This window comes from Cervus canadensis, chromosome 9 (genome assembly GCF_019320065.1).
Source record: "Cervus canadensis isolate Bull #8, Minnesota chromosome 9, ASM1932006v1, whole genome shotgun sequence".
In the NCBI taxonomy this organism is placed as follows: Eukaryota; Metazoa; Chordata; class Mammalia; order Artiodactyla; family Cervidae; genus Cervus; species Cervus canadensis.
The window spans coordinates 19,089,084-19,115,170 of NC_057394.1; the positions used below are offsets into that span (position 1 = coordinate 19,089,084).

The 26,087-nt window shown below is 42.6% G+C and overlaps 1 protein-coding gene across 1 annotated transcript; it reads left to right on the forward strand.

Annotated features, from left to right (window-relative positions):
- Positions 1-22,200: 22,200 nt before the first annotated feature.
- On the forward strand, positions 22,201-23,364 carry SOX21 (SRY-box transcription factor 21). The gene has a single exon (XM_043477599.1). The coding sequence runs from the start codon at positions 22,395-22,397 to the stop codon at positions 23,226-23,228; it is 834 nt and encodes a 277-aa protein (XP_043333534.1). The 5' UTR covers positions 22,201-22,394; the 3' UTR covers positions 23,229-23,364.
- The last annotated feature ends 2,723 nt before the right edge of the window (positions 23,365-26,087 follow it).

Sequence of the window (26,087 nt, forward strand, 5' to 3'; positions counted from 1 at the left end):
TGGGTCTCAATGCACTGCAGGTAGATTCTTTACTGTCTGAGCCATCAGCGAAGACCTGGTGGACTCCAGGGGAGACACTGGGCCCACCCAGATAATCCAGAACAACCCCTGTATCTCAAAGGCCTTAACTTAATCACATCTACAAAGCCTTTTTCCAACATAAGGTAACATATCCACAGGTTCCTGGGAATAAGCTTTGGATGTCATCGAGGGCGAGTGTGAATGTGATCACCACAGTCAGAACTGTGGACATCATCGGCTTCTTGGCTTTATTACAGAAGGTGACATCTTTGTTCTTATTTTCTTCTCTATATAAGGACAGAACGCAAACATTTACCATCACTCCCCAGGAGATCTGTCCTCAAGGAAGGGAGAATTGGTCTTTTGGTTGTTAATGATTCAGGCTCCAGTTCTCATGGACCAGGAACATTTACTGCAGATGATTGCAAGAAAGGACAGAACTGCAGCAGGATTTGAGAGATTGTGAAAAGCCAGTGGCAGAAAGGAGTCCCCTCAGGTTGGGGGAGAGGATGAGAGGCAGGAAGGAGAAGGATCCATGAGTCCTGGGACAGCAAGGTTGCCAGGAACATGGTCCCCTATAGGCCTGTTATTTACCTGATGATCTCAGTTCCAAATCACCCTTCTATATTTTGACCTATGATGCAAGAACTAGGACCCTAAAATTTTGTTTCCCCTTTGTCATCTGGCATCCTTGCTATGCTCTGCCACAGGACGACTCTAGGGGAAGATTAAAAGACGGAAGGAGAGGGTGAAAAATCCACTCTTTTTTGGGGTCTTGTCTGCATGACCCCAACAACAGCAGTTGGCCTCTGCCTCCACATTCTTTTTATGTAACCAGCATCAGCCTCATCATTCCAAGGTTCCACCATCATTCCAAGGTTCACATTCCAAGGTACGTTGTTACCTCCTACTTAGAAATCTAAGAACAGATTCTGCCGGACCCCTTCCAGGCTTCTAGATCCTGGTACACCCAATTCTCCTTTTATTATTCTATTGCTAGGGGTGGTGGTGACTTCCTGTATTATCTCTGGTTACTCTGTGATTCCTATTTACTCTTTCAGTCTATCATCACCTATGAAACAAATTCCATATCAAGTCCCTTCTATTTAAACAACCTAGTGTGGCTTCTGTTTACCTAATGAGACCTAACTGATATCCAAGTCCCATACTTGACTCAGACCCCTGAATCCCAGACACTGCATGGAAGTCACAGAGGGATCCAAAGGATTGAATGGCACTGCAGGAATTTGATGAGACCCCCAGAGCAACTGATGTTCATGTTCTGCCACCCTGTCCTCAAAGCCAAGATCAAATTCATTCACAGAAGATAAAGAGAAGCAGCAGATCTTTCACACCTAAGCATGCACACTGAAATGAAAACCACTATTCCATTATTACGGAGAAGGCAATGGCAACCCACTCCAGTACTCTTGCCTGGGAGATCCCATGGATGGAGGAGCCTGATGGACTACAGTCCATGATGTCGCTCAGAGTCGGACACGACTGAGCAGCTTCACTTTTACTTTTCCCTTTCATGCACTGGAGAAGGAAATGGCAACCCACTCCAGTGTTCTTGCCTGGAGAATCCCAGGGACGGGGGAGCCTGGTGGGCTGCTGTTTGTGGGGTCGCACAGAGTCAGACACGACTGCAGCGACTTAGCAGCAGCAGCAGCATTCCATTATTAAAGACCATCTCCTCAGGCAACACTATTCTTGCCTGGGAAATTCCATGGACAGAGGAGCTTGGCAGGCTACAGTCCATGGGGTTACAAATAGTCAGACATGGCTTAGTGACTTGAGCACACATTCATGAAGGCAAATACATTTTCTTGCTTCTCAGTTCTTGAGATAATCATAAATATGCCCAAACTTCCCACATTTGACATTCATTTCTTTTTTTTTTTAATAGAAGTTTAGGGCTTTTATTTCAAGGACTAATTTTCCTGGCTGCTATATTTTAAATTCTTATTTTCCCTAGTCCTCATTTTAGATATCATGTAAATATATATTACCTGTCTAAGTTGTAAACATCTTCATAAGGTATATTAAATCATTTTAGGCAAGAAGTAAAGTTCTAATTTATTAGTTATTTAATTAGCTTCCCCATTCAATCAGCAAATATTTTCCACTTAATTTTCTGTATATCTTTCAAATCATTCACTTCATTCCATCCTCACACACACCCAAGTACAGATCATCTACATACTTCATAGACCTCCAGTTTTCCCTCTGCTCCATAGCCAGAGTCATCTTTTTAAAGACAAATTCAGTTCAGCTTAGATATCCTGCTATTGTCCATGGATGAAGTAGCTACCTCTTTAAGCAGCTGACATAAGGCTCTCTGTGAGATATCCCTTCTTCCCATCCAGCCTCATTTCTCTCATTTAGGCCTTGAATTCTGGCCATGTTGGATTTTTATAAGTTTCTCAAACCCCTTTTAAGCTATCTTTTGTCCCTGAGCTTCAAACATGTTTTCAGCACTTTCTAGCACTTTCTTCCCTCTATTCAACAGTCTTTTTTCAGTTAACACTTACTCATCCTTCAAGTTGTAGGATCAAGTTCACTTCCTCAGGGAAACCTTCTTTGAAAGATCCCCTATTCCACCAGGGTTGGTTGGAAATTCTGACTTATATTCCTACAACATTGTATGCTTTCTCTTTCATGAAAGACATCACTCTTGTTGTTATTTGTTTAAATGTATGCTACTTTCATGAAAGCAGGAATTACATCTACCAGGGTCACTGTTTCTAAAACAATGCTTCACACCTAGAGATAATCAAGAAATATTTGCTGAATTAATGAGGGAATGATCACTTTAAATGTGCCTTTTAGAATCAGATTTTAGGGCAGGAAAAATATCCTGAGAGATTACCAAATCTAATCCTTTTATTTTATGAATAAGAAGTTAAATAGTTTATCTAAGAAAAGTCATATAGTTCCTTATAGATACAAAGTGTTTTAAGCATAGTGAATAAAAAATTGAGTGAGAAAATAATGGCAGAGGCAGATCTAGAATTTACCTCTAATTTTGAAATATTATCCTTGGAGATTCCATATAATTCCACGGACACTGATAAATTACACCAGCATTAAGAAAATAATTACATCTACTAATAATTTGAGTTTTGTAGCTTTGTATAAATTATATGTCAGCTTTTCACAGACAAATATTCCTTCTTAAGTTAATTCTCAATGCATTTAACCATAATATTTTTAACTTTTAAGCAGAATTTCCTATCTCATATAATAAGGTCTGTATTTCCTCTCTGCATTCTTTCATGGCATGGGAACAGTACTCTCTCTTATGTATTATTAATCTGATAATATCTTCCTTTGTGTTGATAAAAAGTATCTGAATAATTCACACAGTAGTGGAAATAGATTTACACATATATCCTCACTTAGCCCCATCCCAATGTGCAACTAATTTAAGGAATTAAAATGCTAAACTAGAAAACAGCCACACAGTGCACAAGAAAGCAGTTAAGAAAATAGAAACAAAAAAAAAGAGACATATAGAAGAAAGTAAGCTGATAGACATAAATTCAAGTATATCAATAATAACATTAAGTTCTAATTGGTTATCATCTAATCAAATGGCAGAGATTGTCAGACTAGATTTTTTTAAAAAGACCCAAATATATAATGTATTTAGGTCACACATGTCAGAACCAAAGATTCAAACAAATAAAGAGTTAAAAGGATTGAAAAAGATACACTTGGCAAATAGCAACTATAAGAAAATTGGAAAGACTATATTCATATCAGACAAAACATACCTTACAATGTTGATAGAAATATAAATTGTGATATTATATAATGATAACAGTGTCAATAAATCAGAAGATATAACAATTATAAACATGTATGTATGTAACAACAAACCCCAAAATACATAAAGCAAAAACTGACAGAATTGAAGGGAAAGAGAAACAATTCAGCAATATTTGGAGACTTTGATTCCCCACTTTGGATCCTAGATAGAACAACTAAAAGATCAAACAAACTAGACAAAGCAGACATCTATAGAACACCCTACCCAATAACAGTAGAGTATACATTCTTTTCAAGTATAAATGGAATATTCTCCAGGATACCATATGATAGGCCATGAAACAATCCAAAACAAATCTTAAAGGTTTGAAATTATACAAAGTATGCAAATCAAATCAAAACTATAATGACAAACCATTTTACACCAACTAGCAGAACTGCAATCAAAAAGAAAGGTAATAATAAGTGTTGACCAGAATGTGGAAAACTTGGAACCCTCATACATTGCTAAGAGGAATTTACAATGATATAACTGCTTTGGAAATTAGACAGTTAGTTAAGACAGTTATTATTATTATCATTCTCCAGATGAGGAGTTCATCAAAAGGTTAAACACAGAGTTACCATATGACCAGCAAGTTTATTGCTAGGTGTACATACAAGAAAAATTAAGATGGATATTCACACAAAAGCTTCTCCATAAATGTTCATGGCAGCATTATTCATAATAGCCAAACTGTAGAAACAACCAAAATGTCTGTCAAGTGACTGAATGATAAATAAAATGCAGTATATTTACGCACGTTCAGTCGCTTCAGTTGTGTCCGACTCTTTGCAACCCTATGGACTATAGCCCTTCAGGCTCCTCTGTCAATGGAATTCTCCAGATGAAAATACTGGAGTGGGTTGCCATAGAATATATTCAACAATAAAACTGAATAAACCATTCTTACATGCTACAACATGGATAAACCTTGAAAAAAATTCTGGTGCGTGAAAGAAGCCTCTCAAAAATGCCCACTTATTAAGTTATCATATTTATATGAAATGTCCAAAATAGGCAAAGCATGAACTCCTTATTGACAAATTCAGACTTGAAGAAAGTAGGGAAAACCACTAGACCATTCAGGTATGACCTAAATCAAATCCCTTATGATTATACAAGGGAAGTGGGAAATAGACTTAAGGGACTAGATCTGATAGAGTGCCTCATGAACTATGGATGGAGGTTCATTACATTGTATAGGAGACAGGGATCAAGACCATCCCCAAGAAAAAGAAATGCAAAAAAGCAAAATGGCTGTCTGAGGGGCCCTTACAAATAGCTGTGAAAAGAAGAGAAGCGAAAAGCAAAGGAGAAAAGGAAAGATATACCCATTTGAATGCAGAGTTCCAGAGAATAGCAAGGAGAGATAAGAAAGCCTTCCTCAGGGATCAGTGCAAAGGAATAGAGGAAAAGAATAGAATGGGAAAGACTGGAGATCTCTTCAAGAAAATTAGAGATACCAAGGGAACATTTCATGCAGATGGGCTCAATAAAGGACAGAAATGGTATGGACCTAACAAGCAGAAGATATTAAGTAGAGGTGGCAAGAATACACAGAAGAACTGTATAAAAATTATCTTCACGATGCAGATAATCACAATGGTGTGATCATTCACCTACAGCCAGATATCCTGGAATATGAAGTCAAGTGGGCCTTAGGAAGCATCACTACAAAGCCAGTGGAGGTATGGAGTTCCAGTTGAGCTATTTGAAATCCTAAAAGATGATGCTGTGAAAGTGCTGCACTCAATATGCCAGCAAATTTGGAAAACTCAGCAGTGGCCACAGGACTGGAAAAGGTCAGTTTTCATTCCAATCCCAAAGAAAGGCAATGCCAAAGAATGCTCAAACTACCACACAATTGCACTCATCTCACATGCTAGTAAAGTAATGCTCAAGATTCTCCAAGCCAGTCTTCAGCAACACACCAACCATGAACTTCCAGATATTCAAACTGGTTTTAGAAAATGCAGAGGAACCAGAGATCAAAGTGCCAATAACCGCTGGATCATCGAAAAAGCAAGAGAGTTCCAGAAAAACATCTATTTCTGCTTTATTGACTATACCAAAGCCTTTGACTGTGTGGATCACAATAAGTTCTGGAAAATTCTGAAAGAGATGGGCATACCAGACCACCTGACCGACCTCTTGAGAAATCTGTGTGCAGGCCAGGAAGCAACAGTTAGAACTGGACATGGAACAATAGACTGGCTCCAAGTAGGAAAAGGAGTATGTCAAGTCTGTATATTGTCACCCTGCTTATTTAACTCATATGCAGAGTACATCATGAGAAACGCTGGGCTGGAGGAAGCACAAGCTGGAATCAAGATTGCCAGGAGAAATATCAATAACCTCAGATATGCAGATGACACCACGCTTATGGCAGAAAGTGAAGAAGAACTAAACAGCCTCTTGATGAAAGTGAAAGAGGAGAGTGAAAAAGTTGGCTTAAAGCTCAACATTCAGAAAACGAAGATCACGGCACCTGGTCCCATCATTTCATGGCAAATGGATGGGGAAACTGGAAACAGTGGCTGACTTTATTTTCTTGGGCTCCAAAAGCACTGCAGATGGTGACTGCAGCCATGAAATTAAAAGATGCTTACTCCTTGGAAGAAAAGTTATGACTAACCTGGACAGCATATTAAAAAGCAGAGACATTACTTTGCCAACAAAGGTCCATCTAGTCAAGGCTGTGGTTTTTCCAGTAGTCATAGTATGGATATGAGAGTTCAGCTATAAAGAAAGCTGAGCACGGAAGAATTTATGTTTTTGAACTGTGGTGTTGGACAAGACTCTTGAGAGTCCCTTGGACTTCAAGGAGACCCAACCAGTCCATCCTAAAGGAGATCAGTCCTGGGTGTTCATTGGAAGGACTGATGTTGAAGCTGAAACTCCAATATTTTGGCCACCTGCTGTGACGAGCTGACTCATTTGAAAAGACCCTGATGCTGGAAAGATTGAAGGTGGGAGGAGAAGGTGACAACAGAGGATGAGATGGTTGGATGGCATCACTGACTCAAGGGACATGAATTTGCGTAAACTCCAGGAGTTGGTGATGGACAGGGAGGCCTGGTGTGCTGTGGTCCATGGGGTCACAAAGAGTCGGACACGACTGAGCAACTGAACTGAACTGATACAGACAGAAAAGAGATTAGTGGTTGCCTAGAGCTGAGTGGAGGTGAGGCAGCTAGAGAATAATGGGATTGATTCCTAATAAATATATGCTTTCTTTTTGTAGTGATATTTTATCTGAAAATAACAATTTACTCTTTATTTGCATTGCCTCATTTCATTCTAACCTCACAACAACCTTATGAGTTAGCTAACACAGGTATTATTACTCTCATTTTACAGATAATAAGATAGAGGCTCCAAAAGTTATGCTAGCAAGCAGTACAAAGTCAACATGGAACCCAAACACGAATGAATGTTGGATTCCCAGTTCAGTGTTCCTTATATTGTGTTGCTCCTACCTGCCTTTTAAACACATATTGTTTATCCTCTATGACAGTGTCCTATTCAGAGTGTTTATAATTAAAAATTCATTAATTGCAGTATGCATTTTAATTGATGGGCTCTGCTGATGTCAGAAACCACAAAAACCACTGATTCATCAGATTGAGTAGGAGTTCAATCAGCTATGGAATTTATTAATCCATCTCTGTAGACATTACTAATATTTTCCTTAAGCAACATATCTCCAAAAAGAGATGAAAGCAAAAGGTCATGGCTAAAGCAACAAGAGTAGAAGTAGAACCTCACCAAAGAAATATCATTGAAGTGTACTATTACATGCTGATTTTTTAGTAACATTTTTGTGTCCTATAGCAACATTTTCTGCTTCTACTTAAAAAAAAAAAAAATCACTGTTAGCTGTGTAAGTGACTCTCATTAAATAATATTATTTTCTCAATCCAATGAAGAGAATTTATTCACACATATTTCAAAATAAAATAAAACTAGAAATTAAGAGCTTGAAAAGAAAAAGAAATGTAATTCTGAATATAACCTAAAACTGGAGTTACGTTTAGAGACTCTAGAATCTTCCTGATACTAGAAAAATATTACCATGGAATATAAAATATTCAAAGTCTGTATGTTCAACTTTTTAATTAAGATATTCTAATACTCTAGATTTCCTGTAAACTATACACATACAAATGAAAAGTGACATATGGGTCATAGAAAGTTGGTCTCTCTCCTTTATGCCTGACTGGAAGAGAAAACTTAACTTGATCTAGGCAGTGACTAAGAAAAGGCTAATTTTTTTTCAGGATTAAAAATTAAGATTCATACTGGGAACATCTGTTGGATCATAAAAAAAGCTAGTGAATTTCAGAAAAACATCTACTTCTGCTTCACTGATTATGCAAAAGCCTTTGACTATGTGGATCACAACAAAATGTGGAAAATTCTCAAAGAGATGGGAATACCAGACCACCTTACCTATCTCCTGAGAAATCTGTATACAGGTCAAGAAGCAACAGTCAGAACCGGACATGGAAAAATGGACTAGTTCAAAATTGGGAAAGGAGTAGGTCAAGGCTGTATATTGCCACCTTGATTTAACTTACCTTATAAGCAGAGTGCATCACGTGAAATGCTGGGCTGGATGAAGTACAAGCTGGAATCAAGATTTCTGGGAGAAATATCAATAACCTCAGATATGCAGATGACATCACCCTTATCGCAGAAATCCAAGAGGAACTAAAGAACTTCTTGCAGAAAGTAAAAGAAGAGAGTGAAAAAGCTGGCTTGAAACTCAGCATTCAAAAAACTAAGATCATGGCATCTGACCCCATCACTTCATAGCAAATAGATGGGGAAACAATGTAAACAGTGACAGAGTTTATTTTCTAGGGCTCCAAAATCACTGCAGGTGGTGACTGCAGCCATAAAATTAAAAGATGCTTGCTCCTTGGAAGAAAAGCTATGACCAACCTAGAGAGCGTATTAAAAAGCAGAGACATTAACGACAAAGGTCCGTATAGTCAAAGCTATGTTTTTTCCCAGTAGTCATGCATGGATGTGAGAGTTGGACCATAAAGAAAGCTGAGCTCTGAAGAATTGGTACTTTTGAACTGTGGTGTTGGAGAAGACTCTTGAGAGTCCCTTGGACAGCAAGGAGATCAAACCAGTCAGTCCTAAAGGAAATCAGTCCTGAATATTCATTGTAAGGATTGATGCTGAAGCTGAAGCTCCAATACTTTGGTCACCTGATATGAAGAACTGATTTATTGGAAAAGACCCTGATGCTGGAAAAGACTGAAGGCAGGAGGAGAAGGGGATGGCAGAGGATGAGATGGTTGGATGGCATCACTGACTCGATGGACATGAGTTTGAGCAAGCTCTGGGAGTTTGTGATGGACAGGGAAGTCTGGCATGTGGTCCATGGAGTCGCAAAGAACTGGACAGGACGGAGTGACTGAACTGAACTTACTGAACTGGGAACCAGAAGAAATTACAGCAGAGAAGACCCAGCTATTCACAGGGGTTGCTAGCTTCTCCCTCCTCCTCCCCCCAGATCTGTCTTTAATTTCATCAAGGTAGAGGCATGGGCTGCCAACTACAGTATTTCTCCAGCATTAAGCCATTCCCTTTGCAGCAAGAAAAAGTCTTCTCCTGCAGCCTTCCTCCTTTAATTATTATTGATTTATTAAATCTGGCTTATCTGGGTTAAAGGAAACCAAGAAATCTTCAACAGAATCAACTTGTAAAGTAGTACATTGGTTGGTTTATTTATGTCCCTCTAGACATTGATGATCAGACGAAGGCTATTCTAGTTATTCATTAATGCATACAAGCTATCTCAAAACTTAGTGCCTTAGTACAAGCATTTTCTTAAATCTCATGATATTGTCGGTCACATATGTGGGCAGGGCTCAGCTGGGTGATTCTTCTGTTCCACATGGCATAAAATGGTTATCTGGTGGTATTCTGCTGGTGGATAAGCTGCTCTGCAGAATCCGAGACAGAATTACTCATTAGAGTATTGGGCACATTGGCAGGGATAACCAGAAAGTTTGAATCTACAGGTGCTGACAATCACAAAATATCTCCACACAAGCCGTCTCAAAGCAATGGGAACTGAGACAGCCCAGGGTTTCCAAAGATCAAGCGATCCGAGTGGAAGCTGCAAGACTTTTTACAACCAAGACTTAGAAGTCACAGGATGAAAATTTTGCTGTGTCCTGTTGACCAAGCAAATTATTAAGGTAAGCCTATGTTCATAGGGTAAGTTATCAGACTTCATGTCTTAATGAAGAAGTAACAAAGAATTTGCCTCAATCTTTAATCTACCATAAAGTCTGTAGCCATTGAGCACAGGTTGTTAGAAACAAAATTAAGTTTCTACGGTAATACAAAAGTAAATATTCACATACTTAATCCTCAGCCTACCATCCCAACTCCAGGTAGACTTAATTGCAAGAGTTCTTAAAAGTAGTGAAATGTGAATGCTCATAGTAGCTTTTTTCAGCCAGCCCCACACAAACAAATTTTACCTCTCTGGTCATTATCCAAAGCATGGCAGACTCACTCAAACATAATCCTGTCTCAAAGACTCTGCCTTGTACTCCAAGATAGAAGCCCTGAGTCCAAGCTCAAAATCCCAGAGCCCTACTTATCTAAGAAAAAAGATCGAAAACTTACCAGTTCTCACAGATAACATCACTGAGCCATTCTGTACTTATAAACAGAATCAGCATAATCTGAGGGTAACAAAAGACTTTATCCACCCCATAATGAAAACCTTAATTTCTGGGGTGAGGTGAAGCAAAGTTGTCAGTGGGTGAGAGTTTCATTTATTTTGTGTATGTATGATAAAACTAATACAAAAATAAATTTTTGCTGTAAAATATCAAACATTACAGAAGCGTATATATAGAACCTGGGTTGGTTCAATTTGCCATGACAAAATACCTCAGGCTAGATGGCTTAAACAACAGAAAAATTTTTTCCCAGTTCTGAAGGCTGAGAAATCTAAAATCAATGTTACATCAGGGTTCTCTCTTTCCGGTTTACAGATGGTCACTTTGGCCTCACAAGGCCTTTCTTCCAAGTGCACTCAGAGGGCATGAGCAAGCTCTCTGATGTCTCTTCTTACAAGAACTCTAATCCTATGGGACCAGGATCCCACCTTTATGACCTTTTTTAATTTTAATAACTTCCTTAGAGGCCCCATCTCCAAATACAGCCATTCTGGAAGCTGGGGCTTCAACCTATGGATTTGGGGTGGATACAGCTCAATTCAGTCAATAGCAGAGTTCAGAACAACATCTTTAAGTCACCCTTCATCTGCCCTCTTCCCATCCCCTGCTTTGTGACTCAAAGATGGTTTTGAAAATCGATTATTCTTGGCACATCTGAGAGTCTGACATATTTGAGAGCTCCTTGAGGATTCACTGCTTCAGATCTAAATGCATTAAAAACCTTTTTTTTTTTTAGGGACCTCCCTGGTGGTCCAATGGTTAAGAATCCACCATCTAATGCAGGGGATGTGGGTTCAATCTCTGGCTGGGGAACTAAGATCCCACATGGTGTGGGGCGATTAAGCCCATGTGCCACAAAGAAGACCCAGTGCAGCCAAAAGTAAAGTAAAATAAAATAAATCTTCCCAATAAAACATCAAAAAATTTCTGTTAGCAAATCTAGTGCATTACATCAAAATACAACCACCAGGTCTTTAAATAGTTCATTCGTTTTGTAAAAATATGAGTATATGTTGATTTAATTCAACTATAAATTTTCATTTTATAACAAGGAGCTTTCAAAAAAAGAGGTGAATCAATTTTTGGAGTTGAAGTTTAAAAGCTGTTATCTTTGTTACAGACATATCCTCAAGAGCAATTTAAGATTAAGGACTCATATAATGACCAAATTATTTGGGGGTGGGACGGAGTAGATTATACTTGAAATATCCTGATGATAGAGGGTAAGCACATGGGAGTTTCACTAGGGATATCAAAAACACGACTTAGTATCTCACTTCCAGTACTACTCTAGACTTCATTAAGATTAATTAATTAAATAATTAATTAAGATTAGCTTAAAATCTTGTACCTGAATCATGCAGTTAAACCCTCCACCTCTCCTTGGCTGTCCACACACAGACCATGTGGCTGATTCACTTATTCAACAACTTATTGAGCACCTATTCAATGCCAAGAACCTCTCCAGGTACTTAGGTATCAAGATCAAATAAGATATGGTCTCTGCCCTTAGGATGTTTAAAGTTAGTTAATGAAAGACATAATGAGTTAATAGTTGCAAACAAGCAAGTACTTACACTAGAATAACAGTTGGTTCAGGGTATAGAGAAGCATAAAGACGAATGTAGTCGGCCAGCCTCTTGGAGGTATGTTTACAGACAAAGCAACTTCAGATTACTATTAATGAATCAGTCGGATAATATTTTCTTGTCAGGTTGTTGCCAGCCTCTTAACTCACTCCCACATGCCCCAATAATAGACACAGAATTGTATTAAAAAGCAAGCCTTGTGACACCATGAAAGCCCCCTTTTGCCTCAAGTAAATAAACAAAGACAAATTTTTATCAAACACAAGGCTTTGTCTGACAGCAATGGATGTATTTGCTAGCAGACAATGTACATGCATAAACGTCAAATACTGTTTTCAAAGTGCATTGAAAAGCAGCGCTGCAGGCATGCCCGTGACCAAAGCGTCTGGCCACTCCTGACAACGGCCTGGAATGTGAAATTGGAGGCTGATAATGAACAAAAGGACACGTCAACTAGGAAGTTAGTGTATGGAAACACTTTAGTGCACAAACAAAGCATTAAAATACAATTCGGCTCTACAAATACCAGGGGGGCCATAAGTCCACTGAGGTCATGAGTCACCTTTTCAGGCGGCTGGAACGATTAGATGCCGATTGCTATCAGCCAAACCACCATCCTTTAGTGCTTCTGATTCCTGCCTTGTGCCCTCTTACCACATGCAAGTCACAAAAATTAGAAGGCATTATGGCATTTGCTTGCTCATGGGTTATTTCACCCTGCCTCTAGAGAAAGGGATTGTTATGTGCTGAGTACAGCAAATGCCCTCATTGAGGCATGGACTGTGGAGTGATGGGGGGCTGGGCCTGTCCTAGACACACTGGACCAAGCAGGCGCTCTCCCCAAAGGTGGTGCAAGAAGCCACAGGAAACTGGCCCCTCAGCCCCTAATGGTGCAGATAGAAAGGCCGTGGTTCCTAATGCGAGGAATGCAAGATAGTGCAATAGCATAAAAACAAGTTGGGGCAAAAAGGCCAGCATAGTAACCAGGTAGGTGGTGAGCAGCGGTATTTGGCAAAACCTCTGCTAGTCTGATGGAGGAATGGAGGACAGAGAAATTTATACCAATAGAGTTACACCCCTAGTATGCAGGGTTCATGGACCCAAACACGTGGCTTTCTTGTTTTGGAGAAAGACAGGACGGTTTGGTTGGTCAAGTAACTAAGAAAAGCATAACCAAGCAGAATTCCAGGAAAAATGTGTAGATGTGTATGATTGGGCGACAGTGGGACCAGAACAGAACTAGATTGCTAAAAGCCTCAAGCCCTGGAAAAAATGTGGAGATCCTCCCTCCCATGATGCCATACATTTGTCAGGAAAAAGATAAGAGCATCTACTATCACGACTTCTTGTTCAATAATGAACCAAAGGGTCTAGACGGTGCAGAAAGGTAAGAAAAAGAAGTAGAATGTATCAGAATTGGAAAGGAAGAAAGAACACTCTCAATATTCACAGATGACATAATTTGTATGTATAAAATCCAAAATAAACCACAAATAAAAATTACTTGAATTAAAAATGGTTTCACAAGGTTGCCACTTGCAAAGTCAGCAGACAAAAATCAATTGTATTTCTATAGACCAGCAGCAAACAGAAAATAAAATTATTTTTAATTATTAAATTAATTTTAATTAAGATTATTTAAACGATACTATCTTTTAAAATATATATGTCATCATAAAACACAGTATTTCTCTAGTATCAAAAGATAAATTTTAAAACCTGGTAATAACAGATAAGTAATAATTCTACCAGAAAACTGTAAGATATTACTCAGAGAAATTAAAAAACAACAAAATTAACCGAAGAATGCTAAGCTTATGGATTAGAAGTGCTAAAATTGTAAACATGTCAATGCTCCCTAAGTCAACCCAGAGATTCATAACAATCTTAACTAAAAGGCTTTTAAAAAAATTTGGGTTTTAGTAAATCTTAAAAGTTCTCATCACAAGAAAAAATGTATAACTATATATTGTGACAAATGTTACCTAGAATTATTATGGTGATCATTTGGCAATATATACAAATATCAAATAAGTATGTTTTTTTCTTGAAACTAATATAATTATACCTCAATTTAAGCTTTTAAATTAAAAATACTTGGGTTTTTGAAGAATATTTGGAATCTGACAATCTGTTCTAAAGTGTACATAGGAGGGTGGCACGGAGGTTCTAGAGGGAGGGGATATATGTATACATGTAGCTGGTTCACTTCATTGTACAGCAGAAGCTAACACAATATTGCAAAGCAACTATACTCCAATAAAAAATAAATCAAATGTATATCGACATGCAAAGGTCAAGAGTAGCCATGATACTTTTCAATAAAAAGAAATGAAAGTACTTGCTCAGCCAGAATTAGGATAGTGCAACACTAGTGCAAAAACTGAAAAACTGAAAACTATGAAGCAAAATAGAGAGTTCAGAAACCAACTCACATCCTACGGCAAAGGGAGCAATAGTGAGCAGTATAGAAAGCCACCTTTACAATGACTGGTTCTAAAAAATTGAATGTCCATATGGAAAGAAATCAAGTCTTATACCATACACATAAATCAACTTCAGATAGATTCTGGAAATGGAGAAATAGCTCCTAGAAGACCAACTCTCGCTTAGATAATAATCATAAGCTTCAGACAAAATATTAAAAAAAAAAAAAAACTCTCTAAATGCCTGCAGAAAAGTCAAAAGCAAACAGAAACACAAGGGGACACACTTGAAAAAAGGGTACAGTACTAGATGAATTTCCCATTTTTACAGTTTTTTGCTTATAAAATACCTCACATATATACAGTCGTAGACATGAACAAGATGTCTATAGCAGACAGTGTGTGTGTGTGTGTGCTCAGTCACTCATTTATGTCGAACTCTTTGCCACCCTATGGACTGTAGCCTACCATGCTGCTCTGTCCATGGCATTTTCCAGGCAAGAATACTGGAGTAGGTTGCCATTTCATCCTCCAGGGAATCTTCCCAACCCAGGGATTGAACCCATGTCTCCTGCTTGGCAAGTAGATTCTTTACCACTGAGCCACCTGGGAAACCCATAGCAACAAGTGCACATCGTTAGAAACTGGAAACAGCCCACATGCTCATTAACAGGAGAGTATAAGCAAATACATTGTGGTTTATATGCACAATTAAATATTAGGCAGCATATGAATCAACTCAGTAACATGCATTAACATTGAATCCAAACACAATTAAAAGAAAAAAGTTCATCACTAAAGATTACATAGAAAAGTTTTAACTTATAATAACACTTAAAGTTAAAATATAAAGAAAAACATACTTAAAAAGGATAAACATAGATGTAGTGTGAAGTTTCCTGGGGAGAAGATTTGGTTTTGTACAGGTATGAAAGTGAAAGTTGCTCTTGTCCTGTCCGACTCTTTGCAACCCCATGGACTATACAATCCATGGAATTCTCCAGGCCAGAATATTGGAGTGGGTAGCCATTCCCTTCTCCAGGGGATCTTCCCAACTCAGAAATCGAACCAGGGTCTCCTGCATTGCAGGCGGATTCTTTACCAGCTGAGCAACCAGGGAAGCCCTTGTATAGGTATACCAGCAGATTCTGTTTTGGATGGTGGATTCATAGGCATTTATTACATGACGAAAGAAGGAAAGAGAGACAGGGAGAAAGAAAGAAAGGAAGGAAGGAAGAAAAGAGGGAAGGAAGGAAGAAGAAAAGACAGTCACTGATGGAGCAATTATGAGAGTGTATCAAGCACTGGGAATTGTGATTAAACCAGTTTCATGTACTTGGATTTCATAAAAGAAAGAGAGGGATGAAGGAAGGACAGAAAGAGGGAAGGAGAGAGAGTGGTTTGGACAAGTAGGGTTGGGGAAATATACAGACTGAGATTAGATATCATTGTTAAAGGCTTCCCTTTTAGCAGTCCTTGGCTATCAGAGAAAGGGTAGAGATTGGGTTCTGTTTGGCACTGGCAATCAGTCAGAGTTTGCAGTGGGAAGCCTGGGGAGTGAGGGATATTGAGTGGCAGCTGAGACCAAGCCCGTGCTGACAACCACAGGAGAAGCTGGGGAGCTGACTGCTGGGCACCAGGACTGGACCTTGGGCACCAGGTTGCTGTAGGCATGGGACACCTTACTGGAGGGATTCCCTTCGGCCACTCCCTCTCAGAGGAAGCATGGCACTGAGTGAGTCACAAGGAGGCTTGAGGAAGTAGGTGGGATTGAGAATCTGAGCCAGGAAGCAGCTGCGTCTTCAGCTCAGAGTGGTGCTGGTGAAGAGCATCAGCTTAGTTCACACCCCACTTCTTTCACTTGTGTCTGTGTGACTTTGGGTGAGTTACTCAAACATCAGTTCTAAGGCTCCGTTTCCCAACTGCAAATTGAGATAACTCTTACCTCATAGAGCTTTCCTAAAAATTAAATAAGATAGTGAATGCAAAAGGGATGGTGTCTTAAGAACGCAATAAGTGATAGTTAAAATCAAACTGCTTATCAAAGCAGACCCATCCTCAGATAGGAAACTGAACCTAAGAGGGAGTAACACACAGGTCAAGGAGGTCTGGAAGCTGGAAAGAACAACCAGACAGAGGGACTCTGTAAAATCAAAAACATGGCTTATCCAACACCCTGCTGGAAGACTTAAGCAGTATTCCTATCTTTCTCAAAATCAACCGGGGCACACATGGTGGTGAAATTTACAAGTAAGCCTACCACACCAGAATCCAGTCTTCTCATTTGAAAACTATGAGTTGGAAGGACTCTTCATTATATGACATGCTGACTGTTCAACCCTCCTCAATCATTTCTGGTTTTGTTCAATGTTAGCTCTCTTCCACTTAAAAAAAAAAAAAGCACTTATCCTAGAGAAAAGTCAATTGCTTTCACAGTATTCTCAGGAACTGAAATCGTACTTTGTGAAGTTGTCTGTCTTGGATTATTTGTATTGGCTTTTTTCCCTTAGCTGTTTTATTTGGTGGAGGCGGTGGGGGGGGGGGGGAGTGGAGGGGGACAATGGGCTTTTAAATTTTGTATTTCTTGCTCTGCCATCTAGGTAAACTTCATTTAGAAAATGCCAGCCTGAGTTGAGTACTGCTAAGGAGGAATGAAGAAAGGCATTCTCATAATTGATTTGTATAGTCCCAGTATGGCAGGAGCAGTAAGAATAAAGGGACAGAAATCTCAAAAGAATGAAAATTTAGCAGTAACCAGTCAAAGGTCGCTCTTGCAGCCATTCACTCTAACCATGACTACCTGACTTAATTTCTCATCTCTCAGGTTTTATGTGGACCATGTGTTTGGGGTTTTCTTCCCCCCTTATGGGGGCAGGTCGGGGTGGGGATGATAGGAACACAACTAGGGAACTAAAGGAGTAGGATTAGAGAACTGTAACAAAAGCCTGAGACTGGCTTTTGTCAGTTTGCTCATTTCCTCCTTAACAGGACAAACAGGCTGTATTACTTTTCTATGCAGGTTGAAAGCTTATGAATTCTTTCCTTGCACTTGCTTAAGACCAGAAGCCCAAAGTTCCCTTAACTCCAGTGTCTGCTCCCAGTGCTCCAGGTGTCATGACTTGGCTTCTGCATTTGAAGGCATCACCTTTCCCACCGTCACTTCCACCTGGGCACCTCTCAGTACCCTGCCAGTTTGCTTTCTTTGCTGGGGTTTCACCTCCATGGTTCTAGAAAAATGTAACAATGAGCCATCTGGGTGAAAATCCAGTGAGAACGGAGATGGAATCGATGAAGGGAGGAAAATGATTTAGTTCACTCTGAGCCCGGGGTCTTTTGTTGGGATCCAAATATCCTCCCTCCCTTTTATAGGAGAGAAAGAGAAAGAAGAAGAAAGCCAGTCACTTTGGCATTGCCAAGGTATTTAAAAAAAAAATTCCCCAACAATCTCATTGCTGCCTCCTAGTGAAAGTTTTAGAATTGAAAAAAAGACCATTCACAGGGAGGACCTAAGGGAAAAAGAAGAAAGTGACTTTGCAGACTTTTCCCCAAACTTTGTCTGAGAAAGGGTCTGCCTCTCAACTGCAGAATAGATATATTTGTGGTCACGGGTATTCCTTGGCCACAAGGCAAATACAGAGCCTGTATAGGCTCCACGGATGGAGTACACGGTCCTTTGGGTGCTTGCCATCCGCTTGGCAATATAAAGCCCATAGAACTTCTAATTCTCTTTCAATGTATTTTTCCTTCACTGTCCACTCACACAGACTGCTCTCTTTCCCATATCTTGGCATTTTTTCACTTTTAGGTCACAATGTACAAGAACAGTGGTAAAGAATCCACCTGCCAATGCAGGAGACCGGGTTCGATCCCTGGGTCAGGAAAGTCCCCTGAAGAAGGAAATGGCAACCCACTCGAGTATTCTTGCCTGGGGAATCCCACAGACAGAAGAGCCTGGTGGGCTACAGTCCACGGGGTCACAAAAAGTCGGGTGCCACTGAGCATACACGCAGGCAGAGAAATGTAAAAGAACAAATATATAAGGTTCCATGAGTTCAAACGTAAGCTCTGTGGACATTAAAACTAAATCGTCATTTCAGTACATAAGAAAGGGAATGGCAAGAAAACTTATGGAGAAAAGCTTAACCAGACTCAGTCAAGAGGCATGAGGCCCGTGAATAGCAGCCGTGATTTGCTGCTGTCCTCCATGAGGGTTTATCCTGGGGACGTCTCCCTGGATGAAAAGGCTCTAGGCCAAGAATACTGATCCCCTAAAAACCAAAACTGAAAACCATACCTTTCCTAGTGTGAAATTGTATTACGTGAATAGCAAACAAGCACACAAATAACTATTTTCTTTTTAGGTACGGGAACGTCTTTTTTTTTTTTCTCCCCACAGTTCAACATTCATGAACTTAAGAACTTTCAAATCTGGTTCATTTAATATCACTAAACAGGCAATACCACACAATTCATAAAACCATATCCTAGGAAGCTTATACATTTTATTTTTATAAGATATTTCACATCCAGGCATACATTTCAATCATATATGCAAACATTTCATGGTAATAATTTATTGCAATTGATTTCTAAACTTAAATTTGAAAATACACAATAATTTAACTCACCAATATAAAAATGTTTCTCAGTCCTTATCCTTTTGTATATATCAAAATAATTTTCAAGATTAGACTCAACTTTAGTCACAATAATCTTAGTAACAGTTTTCACATCTTGTGCCCCTATACATATATATGTCCTTTGTATGACAGTGTATATTTTGTCTCAAACCTATTATATAAGTTAGTAGGTTAAAAGCTCAGGGATGATAGTTTCATAGTTTATCATCACGAAACAGTATATTTAATACTCTAGTCTATATAATTACTCCTGCTAGGGTTTTAACAGTTGCTCCACCCAGAGTCTGTGAACAGAGTGTCTTTACAGAGCCTGTAAAGGAATATGGTTCTAAAGAAATCAGTCCAATTGTTTTAGCAATACAAGGGCTGATGCAAAGTAAACATTTGTGTGGTATCTTAAGAAAGAGAGTCACTCCCATACATTTCACTGATGATTTGCATTTCTGTATGTCATCACAGCAACTAAAAAAAAAAAAAAAGCAACAATCACTTTTCTATTATTAAAATGAGCAATAAAACAAGGCTAACTTTTAAATAAAACTGATGGCCTAAAAATGTTTTTATTTAAGTTCAATCAGTTCTTTATACCTGCATATGTGTTTGTGTTCGAACTGGACATGAATTGCAGGGAAAACTTAAAAGAGTTAACTGATTGTAGAACTTCCTACTTGCACACACCACATGGCTAGGTCAAATCCACACTGCGAAAGAGGCAAGAAAGTTCCCCCTGAAGGGCAGGCCAACTTGTGAATGCAACTTCCAGACTGATCGTGTTAGAAGATGTGCTGCAAGCATACCAAGAAGTGAGGAAAATCTGCAAACAAAATCATGCTGTTTGATCTTTGCATTATGTCAAATATAAAGGAAAAAGCTGCTCCTACTAAAGGAAATTGTTCTTAACAGCATAAAAATATTCCAGTACACAGTGACTAGTACTTTTCACTTCTGTCTTTCAGAGAAACGTTTTATACTTCTTACTGATTTTGAACACCTTCATCCTATCTGTGCGTGAAATACTGTGAGGCTAACTGTACCATAAACCGATCAGCATATGGATGACTAGCGACTAGAATAAAAACAAACCCCCAGAATTTTAAAAGATCTGAAGAGTCGGCCAAGGATGCCAGTTGTCAGTCTGGGCTAGTTCCTTTTCGAAAGGGTTGCCAGGCGCACGCTCAGCCCCTCCTCAGTTATCTTTCACTCCACTACCTCCCACTGGGTGCATCACCAGTGCCAAAAAATTCGCGAAGCATCTGCGGCAAGTAACATCTGGACCTCCAAGGAAGCACCTTCTTGCTAGGAAAAGTCTCCAGCATTTTCTGGGCTGCGTCCCCTCTTCCTCCGAAGCGCGCGAGGCTCTCCTCCACGTGCGCGCCTCCTTCCTCCAGGGCAGAGGATCCCAGAACCGCGACCACCGCTGCTCCGGCCGGCAGGGGCGGCCGGGACGACCCCAGGGGTGGCGGAAGCCAAACAGTGCGCAAACTCGGCGGCGCGCTCCGAACTCTCCGGTCGCCTAAACCTGTTCTCAAGTGAAAAGCCGGTGGGAGGAGGAGTACGAGGGTGGGGGTTGGGGGTGGGGGAGTGAGGAGGGGGAGAGGCGGCGGGGATCCTGTTTAATTCGCGGTCTTGAGGGTGTGGGAGCGGGAGGAGGATCGGCTGGTCCCTCCTCCCTCCCCAAGTGCTGGGCTCCACCTCCTCCGCGTGCCCCCAGATATACACACACTCAGCGGCGGCCGGCCATGCACACCCAGCGCCGGCTTCGGGCACGTGTACACGCAGGTAGCGACACTCACCTGAGCCCGTGCACAGGGCTCCTGTCGCCTCGGGAGCGGCGGGCTGGCGGCCTGAGCCGGAAAGGGGCCCCCAATGCTGCAGGAGAGGGGCAATTTGGGAGCAGCCCCAGCGCGGACCTGCGAACTGAGGTGATGGCGCGCCTTCTTTAAATCCTACCCACCCATCCGCCACCCGCCCCCCCTCCTCTTGCACCTCCGCCCGCTCGGCTCCGGCCGAGAAAGCCCGCCCAGAGGGGCTCTGGGTGCGGAGCGCACGCGGGCGCACGCTCCGAGGCGAGCGCGCCGAGAGGGGCGCGGCGGCGCCGGCGCAGGAAACTTGGGCGAAGTTAGTTGTAAGTCCCGGGCGGAGGCCCAGAGGACCGAGTGGGACGCGGCCGGTGCCTGGCCCGCGGCGCCGCGCGGAGGGCTGGCCTGCGCTCCGCGCCCAGCGCGCTCCGGGTGCCCGAGTCGGCCGGCGCGCCAGGAGGGGCTTGGAGAGAGCCGAGCCGGCATGGCTCCAGGGACAGCGAGACGCGCCGCCCCGGCGAGCCGGGAGGATTTCCTTTGAGGCCCGGAGATCGATCCCAAGCTTGCTGAATCCTCAGCCAACCTCCTGCCCCGACCCGCAGCCGGAGAGGAAGACCCACGAGCCAGGTGCTGGGGTGCGGAAAGCTCCCCCCCCAAACCCCAGCCCACCAGGGGGTTTCCCATCAGCGCATCCCGCCTGCCGCAAGCGAGGAAGACCGGCCGGTGCCGCGGTATTTGTATTTATATCCATTGCGGCGCTCTGCGTTCCCTCGGTGCGCCCGGACCCCCCTCCTCTTCCTCCTCCCGGCCGCCCCCCCCTCCTCCCCCACCCCCATCTGCCACTGTCAAATGAGAAAGTCACCGAGGAGAACCCAAACACTCCAGCCGCCGAGAGCCCCCTTTGGCACTTGGCAGCACGCGGCGGCTGACTCCTCCGCTCAACTTGGTGGCGCCTCCGCGACGCAACTTTCGGGGCCGCTGTGCATTTAACAGGGGAAAGACCGAGGAGGGGGACCGTGCTGCTGGGTGGCGGCCACCTGCGGGGAGTTCGCGAGCGGACGCCACCGGACAGGAAGGACACAAAGAAAAGGGCAAACTGCCACCGTGGGGGTGGGGACACCGCCGAGAAGTTCTCGTGCCCCGGGGAGGATTTTGTTTTTCCCACCCCTGAGCGCCTGGCCGGCCGGACACCGCAGAACATCCAGGGGGCGCGACGCGGCCCGGGGCTGGTCCCTCGGCCCCCTCCTCCCGGCGGGAGCGACGCCGGTGTGAAAAGTGGGGCGCGGCGGGCCGAACGGGTCCCCGCCAACAGCCAACATTGATTTCCTCCGGGCCGAGAGCGACGGCCCGGGCGGCGGCGGGCTGCAGCCGCGGCAGGGCGACAGCATGTCCAAGCCGGTGGACCACGTCAAGCGGCCCATGAACGCCTTCATGGTGTGGTCGCGGGCTCAGCGGCGCAAGATGGCCCAGGAGAACCCCAAGATGCACAACTCGGAGATCAGCAAGCGCCTGGGCGCCGAGTGGAAGCTGCTCACCGAGTCGGAGAAGCGGCCGTTCATCGACGAGGCGAAGCGCCTGCGCGCCATGCACATGAAGGAGCACCCCGACTACAAGTACCGGCCGCGGCGCAAGCCCAAGACGCTGCTCAAGAAGGACAAGTTCGCCTTCCCGGTGCCCTACGGCCTGGGCGGCGTGGCCGACGCCGAGCACCCGGCGCTCAAGGCGGGCGCCGGGCTGCACGCGGGAGCAGGCAGCGGCGGCCTGGTGCCCGAGTCGCTGCTCGCCAACCCCGAGAAGGCGGCCGCTGCCGCCGCCGCTGCCGCGGCGCGCGTCTTCTTCCCGCAGTCGGCCGCCGCCGCCGCTGCGGCCGCCGCCGCCGCCGCCGCCGGCAGCCCCTACTCGCTGCTCGACCTGGGCTCCAAGATGGCAGAGATCTCGTCGTCCTCGTCCGGCCTCCCGTACGCGTCGTCGCTGGGCTACCCGACCGCGGGCGCCGGCGCCTTCCACGGCGCGGCGGCGGCGGCTGCAGCGGCGGCCGCGGCCGCCGGGGGGCACACGCACTCGCACCCCAGCCCGGGCAACCCGGGCTACATGATCCCGTGCAACTGCAGCGCGTGGCCCAGCCCCGGGCTGCAGCCGCCGCTCGCCTACATCCTGCTGCCGGGCATGGGCAAGCCCCAGCTAGACCCCTACCCCGCGGCCTACGCCGCCGCGCTATGACCCCCGCGGGGCGGCCTCGCCGGGACTGGTGTGCCCACGTGTACATATGTATAGGTACGAGCTCTGCGGCCTCCCCACGCGCCCTCCCGAGACGGGGGCCCCCCGGTGTGTGTGTACATAAGATGTATAGATGCCAGTCGGGGCGCGAGTGGCCGAGCGCGCGAGTGCGCGGGCGAGTGTGCGTGTGAATTCGACAGGATCCTTTCAGACCTGCACCCCGCAGACAACTTTCAAGAGGGCAGTTGTATCCGACAGCGGTGGCTGTTTGCTTTGCACTTCGGAACCTGTTGCGTTTTGGCCCACAGAGGTGGAGGAGTAACTTTTTTTTTAACATGTTGGGCTTTCCAGCTTTCTCTGTGGGAAGTTTACTGTCGGTTTTGCTTTTGTTGCCCATTGTTTTTGTTATTATCATTCTTTTCTCCTGGTCTGTGTTGCATGCACTCTGTTCAAATGTTAGGTCTGAAATGGTTGGCACAAGGGAAAAGCTGATCTGTGTCATTAGTTTCTTGGAACGGGATGGCTCCGAGCAGCCTTGCTCCCTATTTGTACTATTTGAACTTTGCAAATCTCTGTTCTCTCAAGCAGAACCCCTAGACCGGATCCATTCTTGACCAGTGACCGGCTCGAATCTGGCCTTTTGTGTGTGAGACGATCACGGTTTCTTTTGTTTATCCTACCATATGCAAATCAGACCAAGAGCTCTTTCTCAAGAGCAAGGACCGCAAACAAGAAATGTGTGTGAAATGAAAAGTTGTCAATTGGCTTTTCTCCCTTAAAAAAAAAAAGAAAAATCTACTAGAAGTCTCCCTGAGTCCACTCGCTAGAATTTTTGACACAGTTTACACAGAAAAAGGTATTGTTCCTATTTTCTCATTATGGCTGAGTTTCACCTTCAGATTGTAAATGTGTATATGTCCGTGAAAGCATTAAGCCTGAAAATGTGTTATTTGCGTTGCCCTAAATTTGAGTCAGTTTTCGACTCTCAAACATTTTGAACTAATGTCAAAGTTAACTTTTAAAAATTGCGGGACTATTTCAGACCCGCAATTTTATCTAAGACTAAATCAGACTTTTTTTGTCTGAGTGGTAATTATATATTTATTATTTAGCAAAACAAAACAAAAACCAGAATTGTTTTGACAGATGTCTCTTCTTTCAGCTAGCATTTCTCCACCAACTCAAACCGCTTAAATGTGTTTTGGAGTTCTCTCCCTAATTAGCTTATTTTTTAGATCACCTGCAATTCATTTGCAAATGATGATAAAACACATTTTAGAGAAAAGAACCTCATTTGTAGCTTTTTTCTTTTTAAGTGTATATATTTTGACTACTGTTTGTGAATGAAGTTGGCTAACATGTATTTAGTTTCATTTTGGCTTTATGTAATATAAAGTTTTTGAAAGTTTAAGTATTGGTTTTAACCTTTATGTGTAAATGGTTTTTCTTGTGTGATCTTCTAATTTAATATTAGACGTCTAAACTATATCTGTAAATTAGAACCCGACTATCACTCTGTTCATTTTTTTTGAACAAAGAGTTTAAATAAAGCCTGAACCAGGGAAAAGAGAAACTCCTCTATTTCTTGTTGAGTTCCTAACAAGATTTTTATCTGAATTGCCCTTACGTGCCTGGTCCAGGTGAAGTGTAAGGTATCCTCCAAAGGCAGTCTTTGTTTCACTTTTGAATAGATTTACTAGGAAATCTAAATCAAGCCATTGTTATTCAGAGCCAAAAACCTGATTTATCACATTTTTAATCGTGAATAGGAAAGAAGATAAAAAAAAAAAACCAAGTAGTTGTATTATCTTGGAGGGAAAAAAAGGCATTCATGAACCAGTAGAACAGAGCCCATTGAAAACATCCAGACCGTTTAAAGCATTTCACTAGTTTCCAGTAACATTTTAAGAGGCGAAAGTTGCCTCACCACTTTATCTTGTTAGCAGGAGAGCCCCACTGCTTAAATCAGTGTAATTTGTTCTTGTATCTTTGGTATATTCCTTATTTACACCTTAAGATTTTATTTGTAAGGATGATCCCTGAATTAAGACTTTGTACAACTTTTGACCTCTTTAAGGCTTTATTCTGTCATGCTAATGGCATTAAAATAGAAACAAAAATTCTAATGGAGAGGGTTGAATTTCCAAAGCTGCACAAGCTTCCACTGGAGAAAGGTTTGAAATCATACCAGGTTTTAATTTCAAAAAAGAAATTAGAAGATGCCAGGAAGACTATCAGGAGAAAAAAAAATTACCTAGAGGGAGATCTTTATTTTCGCCCCACCAAGATAGAAATTCTAAAGATACAAGACCCAACTAGTCCTAAACTAGTTTCCCCAACAGAGACAGTCTCTGGAGCTCCACGTCTTTATAAGCTACCCAACTCTTTAAAGTCATTGTTTTCCCCCTACGGAATAATATTTTAAGAACCATGAAAAGTTTGGAAATGTGAGAAATAGGCTCTGCTGGTTTGACCCTGATTCACTAATTAAAACGATCCTTCTCCTGTTATTCCCCGAGCTCTTTGCAATATTATAAGTTAATTCATATGGTTCTGAGCGATTATGCAAAACTAATTTGGACTGTCCAGGGGTAATTATCCCTGACACGGTTAATTAAATCCTTTCAAGGCTCCGTCTTTCCCTTTTGTAGCAGCCCATCACTTCTCAACACGGAACTTCCTGCGGCTCGCTGGAAATCACCCCAGCCCTAAATCTTAGTTACCTCCCTGAGCCTTCCAGCTCGGCCCCACCGGCCTGAAGAGTTCCCCGCCCCCTCCCCTTTCTCTAATGATCTGCGTTTTGTGGGAGCAGCGCTCCAGAGTGTTGATGAATGAGAATAGGACTAGAGAGATGCGTTGGGG

Bases quoted from the DNA above. Each gene is read 5' to 3' on its own strand.
- SOX21 (XM_043477599.1), top strand. From the start codon at position 22,395: ATGTCCAAGCCGGTGGACCACGTCAAGCGGCCCATGAACGCCTTCATG.